The following is a 19,927-nucleotide window of genomic DNA, read 5'->3' on the forward strand; positions in this document are numbered from 1 at the left end:
CTTTCCACAACTTGGCCCCCTCCGGCCAGATCGCACTTTGTTACCCCAGAAAGGGTGGACTAGAGTCCAACAAACCTATAGTTTAATGACCTTCCTTCTGTCTCTGTGCTCCCTGGCCCTTACACCCCAACCTCAGAGGGTTTCACCCCAACTTCCTTGGTGGCTGGTAGGGGAAAACTAGCCCCTCACTCTACTGTGGGTTCCAGCCCTGAGACCCCTACCTACCCAGCCAAGGTCTACTCCCTCAGACTCCTTGCTGCTTCCATGGACCTCTTCCATTCCCCAGAGATTGACTACACATTCTCCCCCTGCAGCCCCTTTCTGCTTTAAAAAAAACAAACAAACAACGAACAACAAAAACAACCTCACCGCTTCCTAGCTTTATAATACCACCTATCCCTTCCCCAGCTAGGCTTCATTATCATTTACAGCTGACTTTCTCTCCCTGGCTGATGGGGCCAGGTATGTAAACTGGCCTTTCAGGCCCATGTTAACCCCTTCATGGCCTACATGGGGTACATGCCCCATCACAACCTCTAACAAAGCTATGGATGACTCTTTTATCCTTGCTTTTTTGTTTAAACTACAAATGACCACTGACATAATATCCACAAGAAAAATTGACTCTGCTTGCTCTTTTAGGGGCAGCATAATTAGTGTAGGACTTTGAAGTGAGGGGAGCATTACTGCAGCAAGAACCAACAGGAGATTGTGTAAAACAATCCTAGAAAAGCCACTGGGTTATTATGGATGCCCAGAAGAGGAGAGGATCTGTTAAAGCATACAGTGACTGCAATATGGAGGGTAAACATCCGTATTAATAGTAGCACCTACCTCTTATATAGGACATTTAATCAATTGATCTCAAAGGGCTTTATAAAGGAGGTCAAAATCATTATCCCCATTCTACAGATGGGGAAACAGAGAGAGAGAGATTAAGTGACTTGTCCAAGGTGACTTGGGCTGGTCAGTGCCAGAATAGAATGAATAGGACCCTGGTCTTCTGAGTCCACTAAGCCACACTGCTTCCCCATCTTCATACAAACAAGTAGAGCATTCACAAAAGTAAAGGGTCCCAGTGTAATTACTAGAATCAGATACACTGTGGGAAAGTACACAGGGCAAAATATGCTAAGTGCCCTGATTTTCAGAAGAGCTGAACTCCAATTTAAGTCAAGTATGAATTTAGTTGCCTAACTTTAAGCATCTACATTTGAAAATTTCAGCCATATGGCTGAAGTTTCTCTCCCCCAGTTCCGGAAACACACCTCAGTCTTCACCAGCAACACTTCTGCTATTGCAGTCTTTGACCTCTCTCATGAGCAGACACTACTAATAGTCTGAATGTAGTAACATGTAGCAGTGGTTTTTATGATGCATGCAAATATCCACCAAGGAGTAGGAGACAATTACCAAACCCTGTTTCATTTGTGACCTAAAACCAGTCTAGAACTAATAGCTCCAAAGGAAAAAAAACAGTTTGTATATTAAAGCCCTGAGCCATAGCCCACTGGAAGTCAATGCCTAAAACTCCCCTTTTCACATAAATGAGCTCTGGATCAGGTGCCAAACAATACCACCTAAATGCCTCTGCTACATATTACTAGCAGGAGAACTATCAATATTGTGATCTTTCTCAGTAACTGCATAGAAGTTGAATCTCTAGAATACGTCTCAGATGCCAAACATCATAAATCTAAGAATGAATGACTAGAAAAGGAAATCCTGGAAAGTGAAGGAGGAAATGAATATGATGGGTCCTTCAAAGGGGGAAGAAAGAAGAAAATCCAAAAAATAAAGCAAAAGAGAAATCTTTAGGCAGAAGGGGATCGGGATGGGCGATAAATAAAAACTATACAAGTGTCTTAGCCCTGGTCTACACTAGGGCTTTAGGTCAAATTTAGCAGCGTTAAATCGATGTAAACCTGCACCTGTCCACACGATGAAGCCCTTTATTTCAACTTAAAGGGCTCTTAAAATCGATTTCTTTACTCCACCCTTGACAAGTGGATTAGTGCTTAAATCGGCCTTGCCGGGTCAAATTTGGGGTACTGTGGACACAATTCGACGGTATTGGCCTCCGGGAGCTATCCCAGAGTGCTCCATTGTGACCGCTCTGGACAGCGCTCTCAACTCAGGTGCACTGGCCAGGTAGACACGAAAAGAACCGCAAACTTTTTAATCTCACTTCCTGTTTGGCCAGCGTGGCAAGCTGCAGGTGACCATGCAGGGCTCATCAGCAGAGGTGACCATGATGGAGTCCCAGAATCGCAAAAGAGCTCCAGCATGGACTGAACGGGAGGTACGGGATCTGATTGCTGTATGGGGAGAGGAATCCGTGCTATCACAACTCCGTTCCAGTTTTCGAAATGCCAAAACCTTTGTCAAAATCTCTAAGGGCATGAAGGACAGAGGCCATAACAGGGACCCGAAGCAGTGCTGCGTGAAACTTAAGGAGGTGAGGCAAGCCTACCAGAAAACCAGAGAGGCTAACGGCCGTTCCGGGTCAAAGCCCCAAACATGCCACTTCTATGATGAGCTGCATGCCATTTTAGGGGGTTCAGCCACCACTACCCCAGCCGTGTTGTTTGACTCCTTCAATGGAGATGGAGGCAACACGGAAGCAGGTTTTGGGGATGAAGAAGATGATGAGGAGGAGGAGGTTGTAGATAGCTCACAGCAAGCAAGCGGAGAAACCGGTTTTCCCAACAGCCAGGAACTGTTTCTCACCCTGGACCTGGAGCCGGTACCCCCCGAACCCACCCAAGGCTGCTTCCTGGACCCGGCAGGTGGAGAAGGGACCTCCGGTGAGTGTACCTTTTAAAATACCATACATGGTTTAAAAGCAAGCATGTGAAAGGATTACTTTGCCCTGGCATTCGCGGCTCTCCTGGATGTTCTCCCAAAGCCTTTGCAAAAGGTTTCTGGGGAGGGCAGCCTTTATTGCGTCCTCCATGGTAGGACACATTACCACTCCAGACCAGTAACACGTACTCGGGAATCATTGTACAACAAAGCATTGCAGTGTATGTTTGCTGGCGTTCAAACAACATCCGTTCTTTATCTCTCTGTATTATCCTCAGGAGAGTGAGATATCATTCATGGTCACCTGGTTGAAATAGGGTGCTTTTCTTCAAGGGACACTCAAAGGAGCCCATTCTTGCTGGGCTGCTTACCTGTGGCTGAACAGAAATGTTCCCCGCTGTCAGCCACAGGGAACGGGGAGGGTTGAGGGGGTAGCCACGTGGTGGGGGGAGGCAAAATGCGACCTTGTAACGAAAGCACATGTGCTATGTATGTAATGTTAACAGCAAGGTTTACCCTGAAAGAGTGTAGCCACTGTTTTATAAAATGTGTCTTTTTAAATACCGCAGTCCCTTTTTTTTTTCCTCCACCAGCTGCATGTGTTTCAATGATCACAGGATCTTCTCCTTCCCAGAGAATAGTGAAGATTAGAAAGAAAAAAAACGCACTCGTGATGAAATGTTCTCTGAGCTCATGCTGTCCTCCCACACTGACAGAGCACAGACGAATGCGTGGAGGCAAGTAATATCAGAGTGCAGGAAAGCACAAAATGACCAGGAGGAGAGGTGGCGGGCTGAAGACAGGGCTGAAGCTCAAATGTAGCGGCGGCATGATGAGAGGAGGCAGGATTCAATGCTGAAGCTGCTGGAGGATCAAACCAGTATGCTCCAGTGTATGGTTGAGCTGCAGCAAAGGCAGCTGGAGCACAGACTGCCACTACAGCCCCTGTGTAACCAACCGCCCTCCTCCCCAAGTTCCATAGCCTCCACACCCAGACACCCAAGAGCGCGGTGGGGGGGCCATCGGCCAACCAGCCACTCCACCATAGAGGATTGCCCAAAAAAAGAAGGCTGCCATTCAATAAATTTTGAAGTTGTAAACTGTTAAAGTGCTGTGTGGCATTTTCCTTCCCTCCTCCACCACCCCTCCTGGGCTACCTTGGTAGTCCTCCCCCTATTTGTGTGATGAATGAATAAAGAAAGCATGAATGTGAAGCAACAATGACTTTATTGCCTCTGCAAGCTGTGATCGAAGGGAGGAGGGGAGGCTGGTTAGCTTGCAGGGAAGTAGAGTGAACCAAGAGGTAGGTGGGTGGTTTCATCAAGGAGAAACAAACAGAACTTTCACACCGTAGCCTGGCCAGTCATGAAACTGGTTTTCAAAGCTTCTCTGATGCGTACCGCGCCCTCCTGTGCTCTTCTAACCGCCCTGGTGTCTGGCTGCGCGTAACCAGCAGCCAGGCAATTTGCCTCAACCTCCCACCCCGCCAAAACGTCTCCCCCTTACTCTCACAGATATTGTGGAGCACACAGCAAACAGTAATAACAGTGGGAATATTGGTTTCACTGAGGTCTAAGCGAGTCAGTAAACTGCGCCAGCGCGCCTTTAAACGTCCAAATGCACATTCTACCACCATTCTGCCCTTGCTCAGCCTGTAGTTGAACAGCTCCTGACTACTGTCCAGGCTGCCTGTGTACGGCTTCATGAGCCATGGCATTAAGGGGTAGGCTGGGTCCCCAAGGATACATATAGGCATTTCAACGTCCCCAACAGTTATTTTCTGGTCTGGGAATAAAGTCCCTTCCTGCAGCTTTTGAAACAGACCAGAGTTCCTGAAGGAGTAATGGTCTCAAGTTGCAGTGGGGGAGGTTTAGGTTGGATATTAGGAAAAAAACTTTTTCACTAGGAGGGTGGTGAAACACTGGAACGCGTTGCCTACGGAGGTGGTGGAATCTCCTTCCTTAGAAGTTTTTAAGGTCAGGCTTGACAAAGCCCTGGCTGGGATGATTTAATTGGGGATGGGTCCTGCTTTTGAGCAGGGGGTTGGACTAGATGACCTCCTGAGGTCCCTTCCAACCCTGATATTCTATGATTCTATAAGATGCAAGCATCATGTATCTTTCCCGGCCATCCCACGTTGATGTTGGTGAAACGTCCCTTGTGATCCACCAGAGCTTGCAGCACTACTGAAAAGTACCCCTTGCAGTTTATGTACTCGCAGGCTTGGTACTCCGGTGCCAAGATAGGGATATGGGTTCCGTCTATGGCCCCACCACTGTTAGGGAATCCCATTGCAGCAAAGCCATCCACGATGACCTGCACATTTCCCAGGGTCACTACCTTTGATATCAGCAGATCTTTGATTGCATGGGCTACTTGCATCACAGCAGCCCCCACAGTAGATTTGCCCACTCCAAACTGATTCCCAACTGACCGGTAGCTGTCTGGCGTTGCAAGCTTCCACAGGGCTATCACCACTCGCTTCTCAACTGTGAGGGCTGCTCTCATCTTGGTATTCATGCGCGTCAGGGAAGGGGAAAGCAAGTCACAAAGTTCCATGAAAGTGCCCTTACACATGCGAAAGTTTCGCAGCCACTGGGAATCGTACCAGACCTGCAACACTATGCGGTCCCACCAGTCTGTGCTTGTTTCCCAAGCCGAGAATGGGCATTCCACAGCATGAACCTGCCCTATTAGCACCATGATGCATGCACTGGCAGGGCCCATGCTTTCAGAGAAATCTGTGTCCATGTCCTGATCACTCACGTGACCGCGCTGACATCACCTCCTCGCCCGGTATCGCTTTGCCAGGTTCTGGTGCTGCATGTACTGCTGGATAATGCGTGTGGTGTTTAATGTGCTCCTAATTGCCAAAGTGAGCTGAGCGGCCTCCATGCTTGCCTTGGTATAGCGTCCGCACAGAAAAAAGGCGCGGAACGATTGCCTGCCGTTGCTCTGACGGAGGGAGGGGCGACTGACGACATGGCTTACAGGGTTGGCTTATAGAGAATTAAAATCAACAAAGGGGGTGGCTTTACATCAAGGAGTATTTCAGGCAGGATTTCACGGAGGGTTCCAATAAGAAATGGTGCACCTAAGTAATTGTTCTTATTGGAACAATGAGGTTAGTCTGGCCTCTGATTGATACATGGCTAGATTTACCTCGCTACACTTTCTCGGTGAGTGACTGCAGTGTGACCTAGAGGAATGAGTTCCCTAGACGGGGGAGGGGGGGAAGCAAATGAGTACAAAACAAATCTGGTCTATTTCTTGTTTTGATCCACTCCATCTATCTTTTACATCTTTGGCTGGCAGCAGACGGTGCAGAAGGACTGCAAGCCATCCGCATCTCTTGTCTGCCTGGCAGAAGATGGTACAGTACAACTGATAGCAATCCATATTGCCTGCCTACTCACCATGAGACGGTTCAATAGGACTGACTGCAGGACTAAAGAGAATGACCTGGTCAAGTCATTCCAACTTTAGTCCCTGCGCCCATGTCTGTCCTGGCGCTCCTGGCCGACGTGGCCAGGAGCACCTCGGACATGACGATGACGGCTACCAGTCATATTGCACCGTCTGCTACCAGAAGGCAATGGGTTGATGCTGCTGTGTAGCAATGCAGTACCATGTCTGCCAGCACCCAGGAGACATACTGTGACGGTTACCTGAGTGGGCTCCATGCTTGCCGTGGTATGGCATCTGCACAGGTAACTCAGGAAAAAAGGCGCAAAACGATAGTTTGCCCTGGCTTTCACGGAGGGAGGGAGGGAACGGGGGCCTGACGATATGTACCCAGAACCACCCATGACAATGATTTAGCCCCATCAGGCATTGGGATCTCAACCCAGAATTCCAATGGGCAGCGGAGACTGCGGGAACTGTGGGATAGCCACCCACAGTGCAACACTCCGGAAGTCGACGCTTGCCTCGGTACTGTGGAAGCACTCCGTCGAGTGAATGCACTTAGAGCATTTTCTGTGGGGACACACACACACACTCGAATATATAAAACCGATTTCTAAAAAACCGACTTCTATAAATTCGACCTGATTTCGTAGTGTAGACGTATCCTATGAAACAAAAGACAGAATCCCATCCTATGATTCCTAGTGGTGATTCATGCTCGCTGATCCCACGTGACTGGGACATAGCACGGCTGGTGCACCAAAAATACCACTAGTTTAGATCAAAAATGTCAAAACATTGTTATATGGACATTTTACCACCATGACACAGAAAATCTAAGGACATTATTTCTGTTTTGCAACAAAGCACAGAAAAGTGAACCTTGGCAAACCTGAAACACCTTCCACAAGATAGGTATGCACCATCTGCAAAGCAGTAAATCCCCGCACAATGTAGCTGTGGCACACAGGAGATGTTTGCCTAATGACAGCTGCATTCTGTGTACCTGAAGGCATATCTTCAAAGGCTTACGTGTTTGCTCATAACAAGCATGAGTCAGAAAATACTGAGCCTGATTCTCCTCCTACTTTCTCCTGTGTAAACCAGAAAGTCAATGGGTTTACATATGGGTAAAAACAATGGGGGAGAAAGGAGGAGGAGGAGGAGGAGAAAGAGAACAAGAACTGGTGAAAGTGAGAATAACCAGCCTCCAAAACTGAGCTACACTGTTATGGAAAATAAATGTAAAATAAAAGAAAACCATAGGCCAGTCACTGTCAGATTCCCTGCTAAATATCTTAATTTTGCTTTCCAGCATCATCTGCCGAAGAGTTAATCACCTTGCAGAATATCCTGTCACAGGAGCATCTTATCAAGAGGATAATGTCATCACTAAATAATTTGCCCATAACCATAAAATAATCTTATCAATATTCCAGAGTCAATTTCTAACAAAGAGAAGGCAGGTACAAGATGAGGAGCCACAGGCTTGGCTTTTAAGTATTATGTATTTGCTCCCATGTTCCTATCACACATTCTTCTCATTCATTTTTTTAGATACTGTGCAATGACATGGCGGTCTCTCCAGAGACAAACCTGGTTTCTTCCATTAACCATTTCCTTTCTCTCATTCCACAGGCATTGCTTACATTCTTAGCTTAACTCACTTGTGGTGAGGTGATATAATCCTCATCTCAGTTTTCCCATGATATTTTCATCCACCTTTTTTCTTTCCTGCAATGATGCATTCCCTGTGCACTTTCCAAAATGACTAATTGGCCATGATTACAAGTGTATGAAATAAACGTTACATTAAATTTAGAACCAAAGTATTGGTTCTACTCTGTAAAACATGTGGTTTAGACCCTGAATAACTTACATAGCATCTTTCATGTAATAAAATCATAGAAATGCAAAACTGGAAAAGACCTTGATAGGTCATCTAGTCCAGTCCCCTGAACTGAGGCAGGACTAAGTACTAACAAACCACACCTGACAGGCATTTGTCTAACCTGTTATTAACAACGTCCAGTGACGAAAATTCCAGTGTCCCTCAGTAATTTGTTCCATAGCTTATCTACCCTTATAGTTAGGAAGTTTTTCCTATCGTCTAAACTAAATCTCCCTTGCTGCAATTTAAACCAATTACTTTTGCCTGTCCTCAGTGGTTAAGAACATTTATTTATTGATGCAATAACCTTGGAATTCAGATCACCCTGGATCTCACAGTGACCTGGATATGTGCGTGTTGAGAGAGATAATATGCAGATTGGGAGCAGAACACTTTCAAGGAAGGGCCCTCAGTTCGGGACCTTATTTATCTCTGGATCTGACAGACTTCAGGAGGTGAAAACCTGTCTATGGGAGTTTCTCCACTGACTTAACTGGAGCCAGGATTTCACTCCTGGGATATTGCAAGACATCTATTCATTCAGCCTATTCAGGTTGAGTGACTTGGCTTGTCAAAGTGGCATCTTTCTATATTTTGTTAACTTGATTTGTTACATGTGTTTTTAAATTCTTTTATTGTTTATATGCTGAAGGCACACTGTAAACATTGCAAAACAAAATAATTAACACATTTTTCCTCCGATTCCTCCCTCTGTAACTGGTCTCAGATATGAAAGCCATTCATAAAAATAGAAACGTAATTTTCTTTTGCTTTCATGCTCAGAATCAAGCCACTGCTCTTTCCTCCCCAACTAGCACAAAAGAACATTTGATTGGGAGTACCAAACCAGAGCATGGTCCATAAAGTCCAGGATCTTGCCTACAGTAGTGGCAAATACTTGATGCATCAGAAAAAAATAATAATAGCTTAATGCAACTATCCAATTGAGCAATGTGCCCATGGAGAAAAAATAAAAAAAACTTTGCTGAATCCTGCGACAATCAGTTTATTTCCTGAGGCATGAGATTAGATTACCCTTATTTCCTCAGCTGGCACATTCACAAATTAAGGTTGAGCTCAAATTATAGAATTTGGATCTGGATTTCCCCAGACTTCATAATGATCTCAACTATGCCAGTTTTACCAGCTGTAATTCCATTGAACGACTCAGTTGAACAGCCTATCCTGCCAAAGACTATCTGATCTCTGTGTGCCTCAATTCCCTAAATGTAAAATAGGGATAACAAGACTTCCATACCACAGAAGAGTGGTGTGAGGCTAAATACATCAATTTTAGTTAGGTGCTCAGATACTGCATTGATGGGGGCCAGTTAAATACCTAGATACATGCTGGTCAAGATTTCTAAACATTACTTAGGATGCCTCCATTTCTGGGTACCTAGCGTAGAGCACCTTAAAGTAAACTAATTTCCAGATAATGGAATATTCACCTTCTGAAAATTAGGCCCCTTTTAAAGTATCTCAAATCAGGCACTGAAAAAGGGATGCACTGAAAATCACTAGTCACTTTTGAAAATCTGGGGGTGGTTAGCTAAACTCTAGTCATGTTACTCCTGATTTACATCAGCATCAAAAGAGAATCAACCCCACCACATCCCCAACCTTTGGGGGTTTCAGATCCATCAGAAAGATTGGGGAATATTTGCTAAATAGGGACTGAGATCTAGATTTAGGCTTTCAACAGACATTTAAGGAGATATTCAGAACTGTTGTTTCGGCTCTGATCGAATCCTTTTAAAAATATTACTGATCATAAAATTACATTGCCCCTTTTGTAAATATAGCTCCAGTATTGGACTACATGACCACCTATGCCACTGAATTCCATGGGCTGACTAGCTAACCATTCTACAGAGGACAATGCCATTAGTCCCCCACGCAAAAACAAAAACAACCAACAACAAAAGATTCCCTCTGAAAAATCCCCACAAACACAATTTCACCATAGCCATACTCTAAGAAACCACCTCTATTGTGTGGTTTTATCGCTGTGCAATAACTAACACCAAAATATATATTGGAATAATGTAAAAATTCATAATATTTGCCAACGGCATAATATATCTCCTTCCACACTTAAGGAAATGACTGAATAACTCATTTGTGCCTTGTCAGTCTTGATTTAAACTTATTTCCTCTACCATTATGCATCCTCTCTCCAGCACACAGGTAGAGTACAAAGATGATGAATACAAGATGTCATTGTAAAGCATAACACAATATTATTCCTGTCCTACTGAAGTCATGAACCTGTCTATCAACATTTTCAATTTCATGAAAAAGCACTGCAAGTCTCGAAGTCTAAAAGTACATTGCTACGGTCTCTATTGAACAGAAGCTAGACTCTGCTGATACCAAGTTCTGGAACTCTGTAGACCTCTACAACTCACCAGTCACTGTGCCAAATCATTATTTAGGACATTTAAAAAAAAAAGTCAAGGCTGTTCCTCCTCCAATTGAAATTGATGGCAAAATTCCAACTAACTTCAATTGCAATAAGATCATGACCTAAAAAACAGCCGCCTCAGGATTCTGCTGTGCTCAAGCACACAGGGAGATGTCAAAAATATCTCTGCTCCATCCCAGTGCCTCTTGTATGCTAGTGGAGCTCCATAAGCATGTTCATGGAGTTCCCCTTGATGACCTTATGCAGCTACCTCCTTACAAGAAAGCAAACAGAGTGTCAATGTCATCTGGGTAAAGCTACAGCCACATAATTATTATTTTATTTATTTATTTCATGGCTTCCTTATGGTGTTGATCACCATAATAAAGTATCTGAACACTTCAGATACTAATACCTTCTCCATCCCATCCATGAAACAGAGAAGTAATATTATAATGTTGGGTCGCCCTCAACGTTATATAAGTATGATAGAATTATAATTACGTAGTAGTAGAAATAAAGATAGACAAAAGAGTATATAGGTATTGTAAAAGGGTATGAACATCAGCTCCATGCTGTTGAATTTCACTCTGTAACAAATGCAAGGCCAAAGTGCTAATTATTTCAGGCCGGTACAGGACAAAGAGTCTGTGCTGGAAAGTGATAAGAACTTTGAGGAAACAATGCTGTTCTTTAAAACACTACCCTGATACTCTTCCCCCGCGGGGGCCCCTTGTTATGTCTATGTAAATCTTAAAAAGAAAAGGAGTACTTGTGGCACCTTAGAGACTAACCAACTTATTTGAGCATAAGCTTTCGTGAGCTACAGCTCACTTCATCGGATACATACTGTGGAAAAAAGTGTAGAAGATCTTTTTATACACACAAAGCATGAAAAAATACCTCCCCCCACCCCACTCTCCTGCTGGTAATAGCTTATCTAAAGTGATCACTCTCCTTACAATGTGTATGATAATCAAGGTGGGCCATTTCCAGCACAAATCCAGGGTTTAACAAGAACGTGGGGGGGGAGGGGGGAGGAGTAGAAAAAACAAGGGGAAATAGGCTTGAATAGAGACTGGGAGTGGCTAAGTCATTATGCAAGGTAACCTAAGTTAATTGTATCCAATTTGCAAATGAATTCCAATTCAACAGTCTCTCGCTGGAGCCTGGATTTGAAGTTTTTTTGTTGTAATATCGCAACTTTCATGTCTGTAATAGCGTGACCAGAGAGATTGAAGTGTTCTTCGACTGGTTTATGAATGTTATAATTCTTGACATCTCATTTGTGTCCATTTATTCTTTTACGTAGAGACTGTCCAGTTTGACCAATGTACATGGCAGAGGGGCACTGCTGGCACATGATGGCATATATCACATTGGTGGATGTGCAGATGAATGAGCCTCTGATAGTGTGGCTGATGTTATTAGGCCCTGTGATGGTGTCCCCTGAATAGATATGTGGGCACAGTTGGCAACGGGCTTTGTTGCAAGGATAGGTTCCTGGGTTAGTGGTTCTGTTGTGTGGTATGTGGTTGCTGGTGAGTATTTGCTTCAGGTTGCGGGGCTGTCTGTAGGCAAGGACTGGTCTGTCTCCCAGGATTTGTGAGAGTGTTGGGTCATCCTTCAGGATAGGTTGTAGATCCTTAATAATGCGTTGGAGGGGTTTTAGTTGGGGGCTGAAGGTGACGGCTAGTGGCGTTCTGTTATTTTCTTTGTTAGGCCTGTCCTGTAGTAGGTGACTTCTGGGAACTCTTCTGGCTCTATCAATCTGTTTCTTCACTTCCGCAGGTGGGTATTGTAGTTGTAAGAATGCTTGATAGAGATCTTGTAGGTGTTTGTCTGAGGGGTTGGAGCAAATGTGGTTGTATCGCAGAGCTTGGCCGTAGACAATGGATCGTAATCTTGTAAATCTTGGTATCCAAAGAGGGAAAAATAGATAGTGGGATAAAACTTGTTAAATGAATCAAGAGTCAGATTGTGTTGTTAAGGAAAAGAATGAATGTGAGTGCATGGAATCGAGAGCCTGAAGCAGGGAAATAATTGGTTAGTAAATAGTGCCAGACTAATCCTAAGAATTTCAACCTTGGTATCGATGGGTCAAAGAATATGCAAAGTGGAGATAACCAGATGACCCCGGAGGGCAAACTGGAATCCACCCAAAACACATCAAGGAAGAACAAGAAGATAACACCTAGCCATCATGGAGCCGTCACAGATGTACCACCTTCCGATTGAGCTGATTGATGGTCATCTCATTTGTAAATTCAGCATGATGAAGCAACTTCCATAGACTTGTACTGAACCAGAGACCTATAAAAATTGGGTCCAGGGACTGTGTTCTTTGAGTCTGGTTCTAAGACCACCCTCCAGGAGCATCGGATGCGCATCTGACTACAACTCAGCTCCATTCTTGTGTCCAGGCCACCTGGCCAGTGACTTGGCATTAGCAACATCTAGGCTGGTAACTATAACAACCTTTTTGTAGAACCTGTGTGAATGGATCTATATAGAAATCGCATATAGGAATATTTTGTTGTATTTACAATAAACATGGCAATTTGCCTTGTCCCTCTTACAAGATCCCTGTTAGTATCATTTTTATTAGTGTAACAATATTACTATTTTACAGAGAGGCAAACTAAAAAACACTGGAGTCAAAAGACTTGCCCAGGATCACGCAGGAAGTCTTTGGCAGAACCACAGCCAGAATTAAGATGTACCGAAGTCTTCTGCCTTAACCATAAGACCAGCCTTCCTTTACTGAATAATTACTTAGTGTTGCTTAAAAATAATCCTTCTCTAGGCAATGGAGTCACACTGAACACATCTTGAATACCCTGTTGTACCTTGACTACAATAACTATAATTTTATAGACATGACAGCAACTGACATGTTATCTGGGGATATTGTTTACTCTAAAAGGTTTCGATCCTTCATGACACACTCAAGGGGCTTTCAGTGGGCAAAGAAGAAAAAATAATTACTAAGAAATACTCTAGGCCAGATACTGGATATGCCTACAGCACATTGTACACTACACACTACCTGATTAACCTTCTCTCGGATAGTTGGGCAGAATCTTTAGGGACAAGAACAAGGAATGAAGAAAACAATGCAACAGAACTGGGTCATGGATCACATATTTAAATGAGGAAGGGGAATCATCCAGCTCTGTAAAGCACCCCCCTGTTCTCCAGTAAAAAGTTTGGTACAGCAGGTAAGGCAATAGATCCACTCTTTTAAACAGATTTCCCGCCTTACTATTTAACTTATTTTAATTAGTTATAAGAAACAAAGGAATTTGTTAGATTAATATAATCTTGAATGACAGCCAGTGTACTGCCGATCTTACTTTCACAAAAGGCATTTTAATTCCTATACTTTGATGTTGTTGGTTTAGTTTTCTTATTTGTTTGTTTCCAATTTAAAAGTTCTCTCTGCTTATGCACTTTTTATTCCCTGATGCTCTATTCCAGCAGGAAAAACCCAAAAGGCGCAGACAACATATTTATTTCAGATGGACCCCACTTCTTAGTCTTCCTGTTTCTATTTCTCACTTCCTCTTACAAAAATAAAGGAAATAACCAAGAATATTAATCAAAACCATAGATTGCTCAGCTTCAAAGTACCTTACAAACTTTAGTTGCATGTTAAAGGCATGTCAGCAGGTACATTTATGCCCCATTAACCCTTAATGTTTGTGTAACATTTGTTCCCTCCCAGTGCTATTCAAAGGCCCAAAGAAAAGGCCACTGAAGTTAATGGAACAGTTCCGACTGACTTCATCAGACTTCAAAACCCAGATCCAAATCTTTCTATCTGTGTGAGCATCTCAGACCTCCAATATCAGACTGTTTAATGGTTCTTACTCCAAGAGAGTCTTCCAAGAGCATTGAAAAGAGCAATCAAGTCATGGGAAGAGCAGATGTTAAAATGACACACATTTGGGCAAACTTACAACCTTTGATATATTCACCTCGCTACATTCACCTCATTAGTGCAAAGTCACATTATAATAAGTTAAAAAACACTCTAAAAGGTAGCAAAGGCTTTCACTAATTGTCAAATATCTTCCTTTCATATATCCAGATACAAAGAGGACAATTTTACACTGAATTTGAAAGACTAATGTCAACGATTAATTAAGCACCAGGTGTCAGTGTGATAGTATGAGTCAGCAGGATGTGGATGAAAGGGCCACTGGAGGCATAAAAATGGATTTTGGAGGATTTGTTCAAGATTTAAAAGGCTCTCTAGGCTCCTTTACCTCCTGGCCCTTTCTCTAACTTTTATAGGCAGGAACCCGCCTTGGGTATCAAGCCAGTTAAGAGAGCTGATTTTCTGATCCTGTCTGCACATACACTTATGACACACATGCACACCCCTTTTCACATACTCTTAATACTCTAACACGTGGCACATGATAGTTTCTAACATTTGGAAGTGACACTTTTGCACATTACAATTCCACCATCTGTCCCCTCACAGATGTTCAATCTTTCCAGTGTAGGCAATGATATTAGTACACCAAAAGGATATATGGAGGTGTGCACATGCATAAAACTGCACCCATCTAAGTGGAGGCGGCACAGAGGCCCCAGTGAAAATCAGGCCCTACAGTAGTCAAACTGGTATTTTTGGTTCTCTTGGCTAGTAGTTATCCAATTTGATACACATCCCCAGTATTTATTTAGGCTGAACTGAAAGACTGAAGCAGGGAGAGCAGCACATCCTAAGGAGGCAGAAAGCATTCATCTATTGACTAAAATAGCATTCTCTTCTCCTGTGATTTAATTTGTTTGATTAAGTCCGTAGGGACACTGCTTCTTATTAGGCATTCAGGAATTAGCTCAAAGTCTATGACACTAAGCCATCCTAAAATGTTGAAATTTATATTTAAAAATCTACCCTACCTAATACTGGATTTCGTGTGTACTTTCAGCTGCAGTTTTTCTCCCACTGAAGATTAGGAGGGCTCAGATTTTTTGGCAGTTCTCAACAGTATCCTTTGCTGGCATTCTCTGCTTTTATGCACAACAGCTCACTTTCACATTCTTATGAAATTTACTGAAGTCTCAGCAGGACATATTGGTGCAATTAAAAAAAAAAGTTGATTCCCTCTTCAAATGCAAAGGTATAGGAGGTTAAGATATAAAGCAAACTGTTCATGCCAACACTTGGAGAAAACTCTAATTAACTGAATTGAGATACTACAGTTGAGCCAGGAACTTAAAATCGTCTCTCTCTTCCCCCCGCCATTTAAACCTCTACTACTTTCTACCCTCAAGCCAGTCTTTAAAGATATTCCCATTGCCTTGGAAGTTATTGCAAAAGTATAGAACAAAATAGAGGTATTTAGTTATGGCTCCATGCTGGGAGCAGAGCAGAGCTGAGCTGCACCACCTCAGGGGATGCTCCAAGAAGAAAAATCCCTTCCCAAGCACAGGGGGTGTAGGCCGCACTACTTCACATAATGGTACGGCCTGCTCTCCACTCTGTGCCGGACCAGATCTGCATCCTACATCGAAGGAGTCGGGCCACATCCTAGTTCCCTTTCTAAAATGAAATGCAGAATGTAGAGGGCAATAACTTCTCCCTAGCAGGGACACTGGAACAATTTGTATATTGGGGGCGCCAACAGCCATTGAACCAAACTGTAATGCCTGTGTATAACGGAAACCCAGGGGATGTGGCAGCATCTCCAGCACCCCCTAGATCCATCACCTATGCTCCCTAGACCATATAAGTACCGCAACAATAAAACTCATATGGAGGGGTTGATCCAGCTCCTGTTGAGGTCAAGGGGTGTTTTAGTGTTCATTTCAGTGCAAGCTGCACTGAATCTAGTATCTTTCCCACACACAGAATTGTCTTCAAATGCCTAATCCTGTGTTGCGCTGAATGTCCTCGACTGCCACTAACCTCAATGAAAGATGAGTGCTCAGTATATCACAAGATCAAGTCCCAAATGGAAGCAGTTTCTCGGTTGGTAGATTTTTGTTCCTGGTTGTGGGTTTTTTTGTTGGTTTTTTTTCGGAGGGGGGGGAGAGGGAAGGGGGATCTTGCACACTAATGCTGGCAATCTGCAATCCTTACAGCTTCTTAAAGAAAGGTAGCAAACTGGCAGCCAGAAAATAAGTGGTACCAATACTGAACTTTTAAGAAGAGCAGGCCCTTTTAGAAAAAGGCATTTAAGCTTTTGTTTGGTTTTTAAAAAAAGGACACTTGATTAAGTGAAATGAAATTAGAAGCTCAAACATCATCTTCATATATTCTTCAAGCTGAGTGAAGCACTCCACAGACAGAACAGGCTGCACAACCATGTATCACACTTAAATGTAATCACAGCTGAAAAACAACATCAGCCAGTACCTACAGTACACTGAGGTATATTTAAGACTCCCCAATCAGCAATCGACCTTTCCTACAGGTGTTCATAATCACAGTGTACCATTTCATTTTTATGCTTTGTTTTCTTTCTTACTCTATTGAGTTTGGTCACTTTAGAATATAGAACAGTTTTTTTCTTTTCTCCAATTGCAGTTTTGTTCCCAGGGGAGAGGAGAGGGAGGAGCAAAGAGATGGCTTGTATTTCTCTTTAAAAAAAAAAAAAGATGCAGAACACAATTTCTTACCTGTTGCAATCGACATGAAGCAGAAGGTGGGATGCACTAAGTGACAGTGCAATCTTGTGCCACTGTCCATCTGCCATCCGGTACGGGAACACCTCTGTTCTTGCCTTTCCATTAAATCTGTAATGATATCTAATCTCGTCCCTCAGGCCGCTGCTCTCCAGTTCAAAGTAGCTGTATTTGAAAGATGAAGAATCAGTTCCATGTTTTAGACTGTTTTATCCCTGCTATCACCACCATTTCCCTCCTCCTGTTCTAAAGCTTAAAAATAGTTCATGCATTTGAAAATGAACTAATCACCACACGTTAGGTCACAAATCTAAAACAGGTTACATAGTATGGGTGTTAGGTCTTGTAGTTTATTATTTTTAATATACAGAGTGAGAGAGGGCATAGAATGCTAAATAATATCACTTATATGAGGATTGTGCATGTTAAAAACACCATTAGATAGCCCTGGAAATCAAAGTTCCCTTTTTCATCCACAGTACAAGCATCCCTCCACTGATGTGCTTCATCTCTGGGCTGGATATGAATGGGCAACCTAGAAATGATGGGCTCTATTCACCACTACTAATGCCAAAGAGATACTACAGGAAGAATGCACCAGCTAATTAGCAGAGTAGTACCTGCTTGCCACAAATCTCATTTTAAAATGCTTATTTTAAAATCTCTCCTCAAAAATTTGTGCTTATTCAATGTATTGACTTTTATTTTTAGGGCTGTAATGTTTCAGCTTTACAAGGAAATTAAAGTCACCAGATAGAGCAGGTGTCTCAAAACCTGGCACAGTCAAGCAAGACCCTGGGACATTTGCCACAACAGAACAGTCCCAGGATAGCACTTTCTTGCTAACAAAAACAACATTTTTATTTGGCTCAAACTTCCATCAATAGCTGCTTCACGCTTGCGGGAGGAACTAGAGAGCCAGTTAATTTTTTAAGTGAGTTTAGTCCCAGCACCAGAGCAACTTCCCCAAGCTGGTCTACCAGGGACAGCATCTAGGGACAAGAGGGTAGACTGGCCTCTATGCCTGTTTAATCCTAGGCCAGTCATAAAATTGCCAGGGAAGGATGTGGGCAGGAACTAACAAGAGAAGAGTGGAACTAATGAGGACTGCACAATTCTCATGGCCTTGAAGGAAGCATAAATGCACAGCCCTCCAATGCTATAGGTATGCTCTGGAGCTTTGGGAGGGGACTGAGCATAAGCTAAACAGTAGGGAAGAGAGACTCAAAGAAGGAAGATGAATGAGGAGAGAAAACAGAATTATTGGGAAGAGACAAGAACGGAAATGGGAGAGGAGGAGGAAGAGACAGTAGCTGTTTGCTGGTGGTACATCCAAGGGAGCTGGGATTGCTGCACCAGACACCGCACACTTACTTACACCTCTGGTGTGGAGGTGGGGAGGAAGGAGTGCTTTGCTTCACTCTCTAGCAAGCCTCTCCAGAAAAGGGAATAAAATCAATCTTGATATGCCTGCTGTCCACTGCCAAAAGGAGATTTCTAGGATACTGCATTTGGAAGGAAGAGGAGATCACAGAGGATGAACAGAAGAAAGGCAGGGACCCATACCCAAAGAAGACTAAAGACTGAAACAAGGAAAAAGAGAAACGGGAACTAGTGGTGTGGAGGAGAGGTAACACACCTGCCCAACTCTTGAAACCTAGAAATAGGAAGAACTGGAGAGAGAACATAGGGAAGCATCATTTAAAGCCACTGAAATATGTGGGATTAGAGAAACTTTTCTGAGAGATAAAAAGGAGAAAGATGCCTGATTAGCTAAAAACTCCAGACATTATTAAAAGTGAAAACATTTTAAACAGCTCATTTACTCTTGGCCATTCATGCCATTTGTCTGCTTTTTTCATGTTCCTCAGCATTGGCAGTTTCACTCTGGTTTGTAGTCAATTTCACTCCCTGGTTCTCATGGAGCAGCGCAATGGTGCATCATTTGGGATACAAATGCTTCCAGGGAATGACTACTTCCAAACAGAAAACTCATTGCACTTGTCAATTGACAAGTACATGTAATGCAGTTTTGCTTGTTTTGTAATATTTTCTTCCCCATCTTTACAAAAAAAATTAATTTTTGGCCTAAAATATGCAACAGTAGAAATATGTAAAATCGAAAACAGTTCGTAATGAAGAGACAGACACTCAGAGCAGAGGAGAGAGGGAGAAGAAAAAAAGATGTGATTTATTTCATGGAGGGGGAGGGGTGTCACAGTTCAGAGTTCCTTCCACATACTAATCCAATTAATTGGGAAACTAAGAAGAAATATCTATCTAAAATGCTGGATTCCAGCCATCCGAGAGACTTCAAACCTCTCATCCCCTTAATGGACAACAATGAAATAAACATCAAATCGATGGACAGAGGAGCCCTGCAAGTAAAATAGGATGGAAGAGAAACACTTAACTGTTATTCTCAGATACATTCTACTGCTTCACAAGACACATTTCACATAGTTATTGATTTTCTTTCAAATAGACAGAGGGAATTAACAATGCAGATTATCCAGTTGTTCAAGGCAATGGTTCTCCAACTGTGGAGACCAGCACTCTTGAGCAATGATGCTTCCAGTTAGTTCCAGTTTAGTCTTGGATTATTTTAGGATTTTCAGAGACTTTTTTTAACCAGTTACTCTAAACCCAAAAACAAAAATACAAGCCTCTATCCACACCTCATGTGACCATTTCATAGTTTTCTTTGTCAGGTGTTCCTGTGGTATGAACTCAGACATGATCAAATTTGCAGAGGACACCAAAAGTGGTGG

At 43.0% G+C, this 19,927-nt stretch overlaps 1 protein-coding gene across 6 annotated transcripts in view; it reads right to left on the reverse strand.

Moving 5' to 3' along the window:
* Positions 1-19,927, reverse strand: part of NELL1 (neural EGFL like 1) — a 445,673-nt gene that overhangs the window by 373,485 nt on the left and 52,261 nt on the right. For all 6 annotated transcript variants that reach the window (XM_048852651.2, XM_075129472.1, XM_048852653.2 and 3 more), the window contains exon 4: positions 17,151-17,321. In XM_048852651.2, coding sequence (XP_048708608.1) covers positions 17,151-17,321 — 171 coding nt within the window. The remainder of the gene's footprint in view (positions 1-17,150; positions 17,322-19,927) is intronic.

Source organism: Caretta caretta, chromosome 6, assembly GCF_965140235.1.
Source record: "Caretta caretta isolate rCarCar2 chromosome 6, rCarCar1.hap1, whole genome shotgun sequence".
Lineage (NCBI taxonomy): Eukaryota > Metazoa > Chordata > Testudines > Cheloniidae > Caretta > Caretta caretta.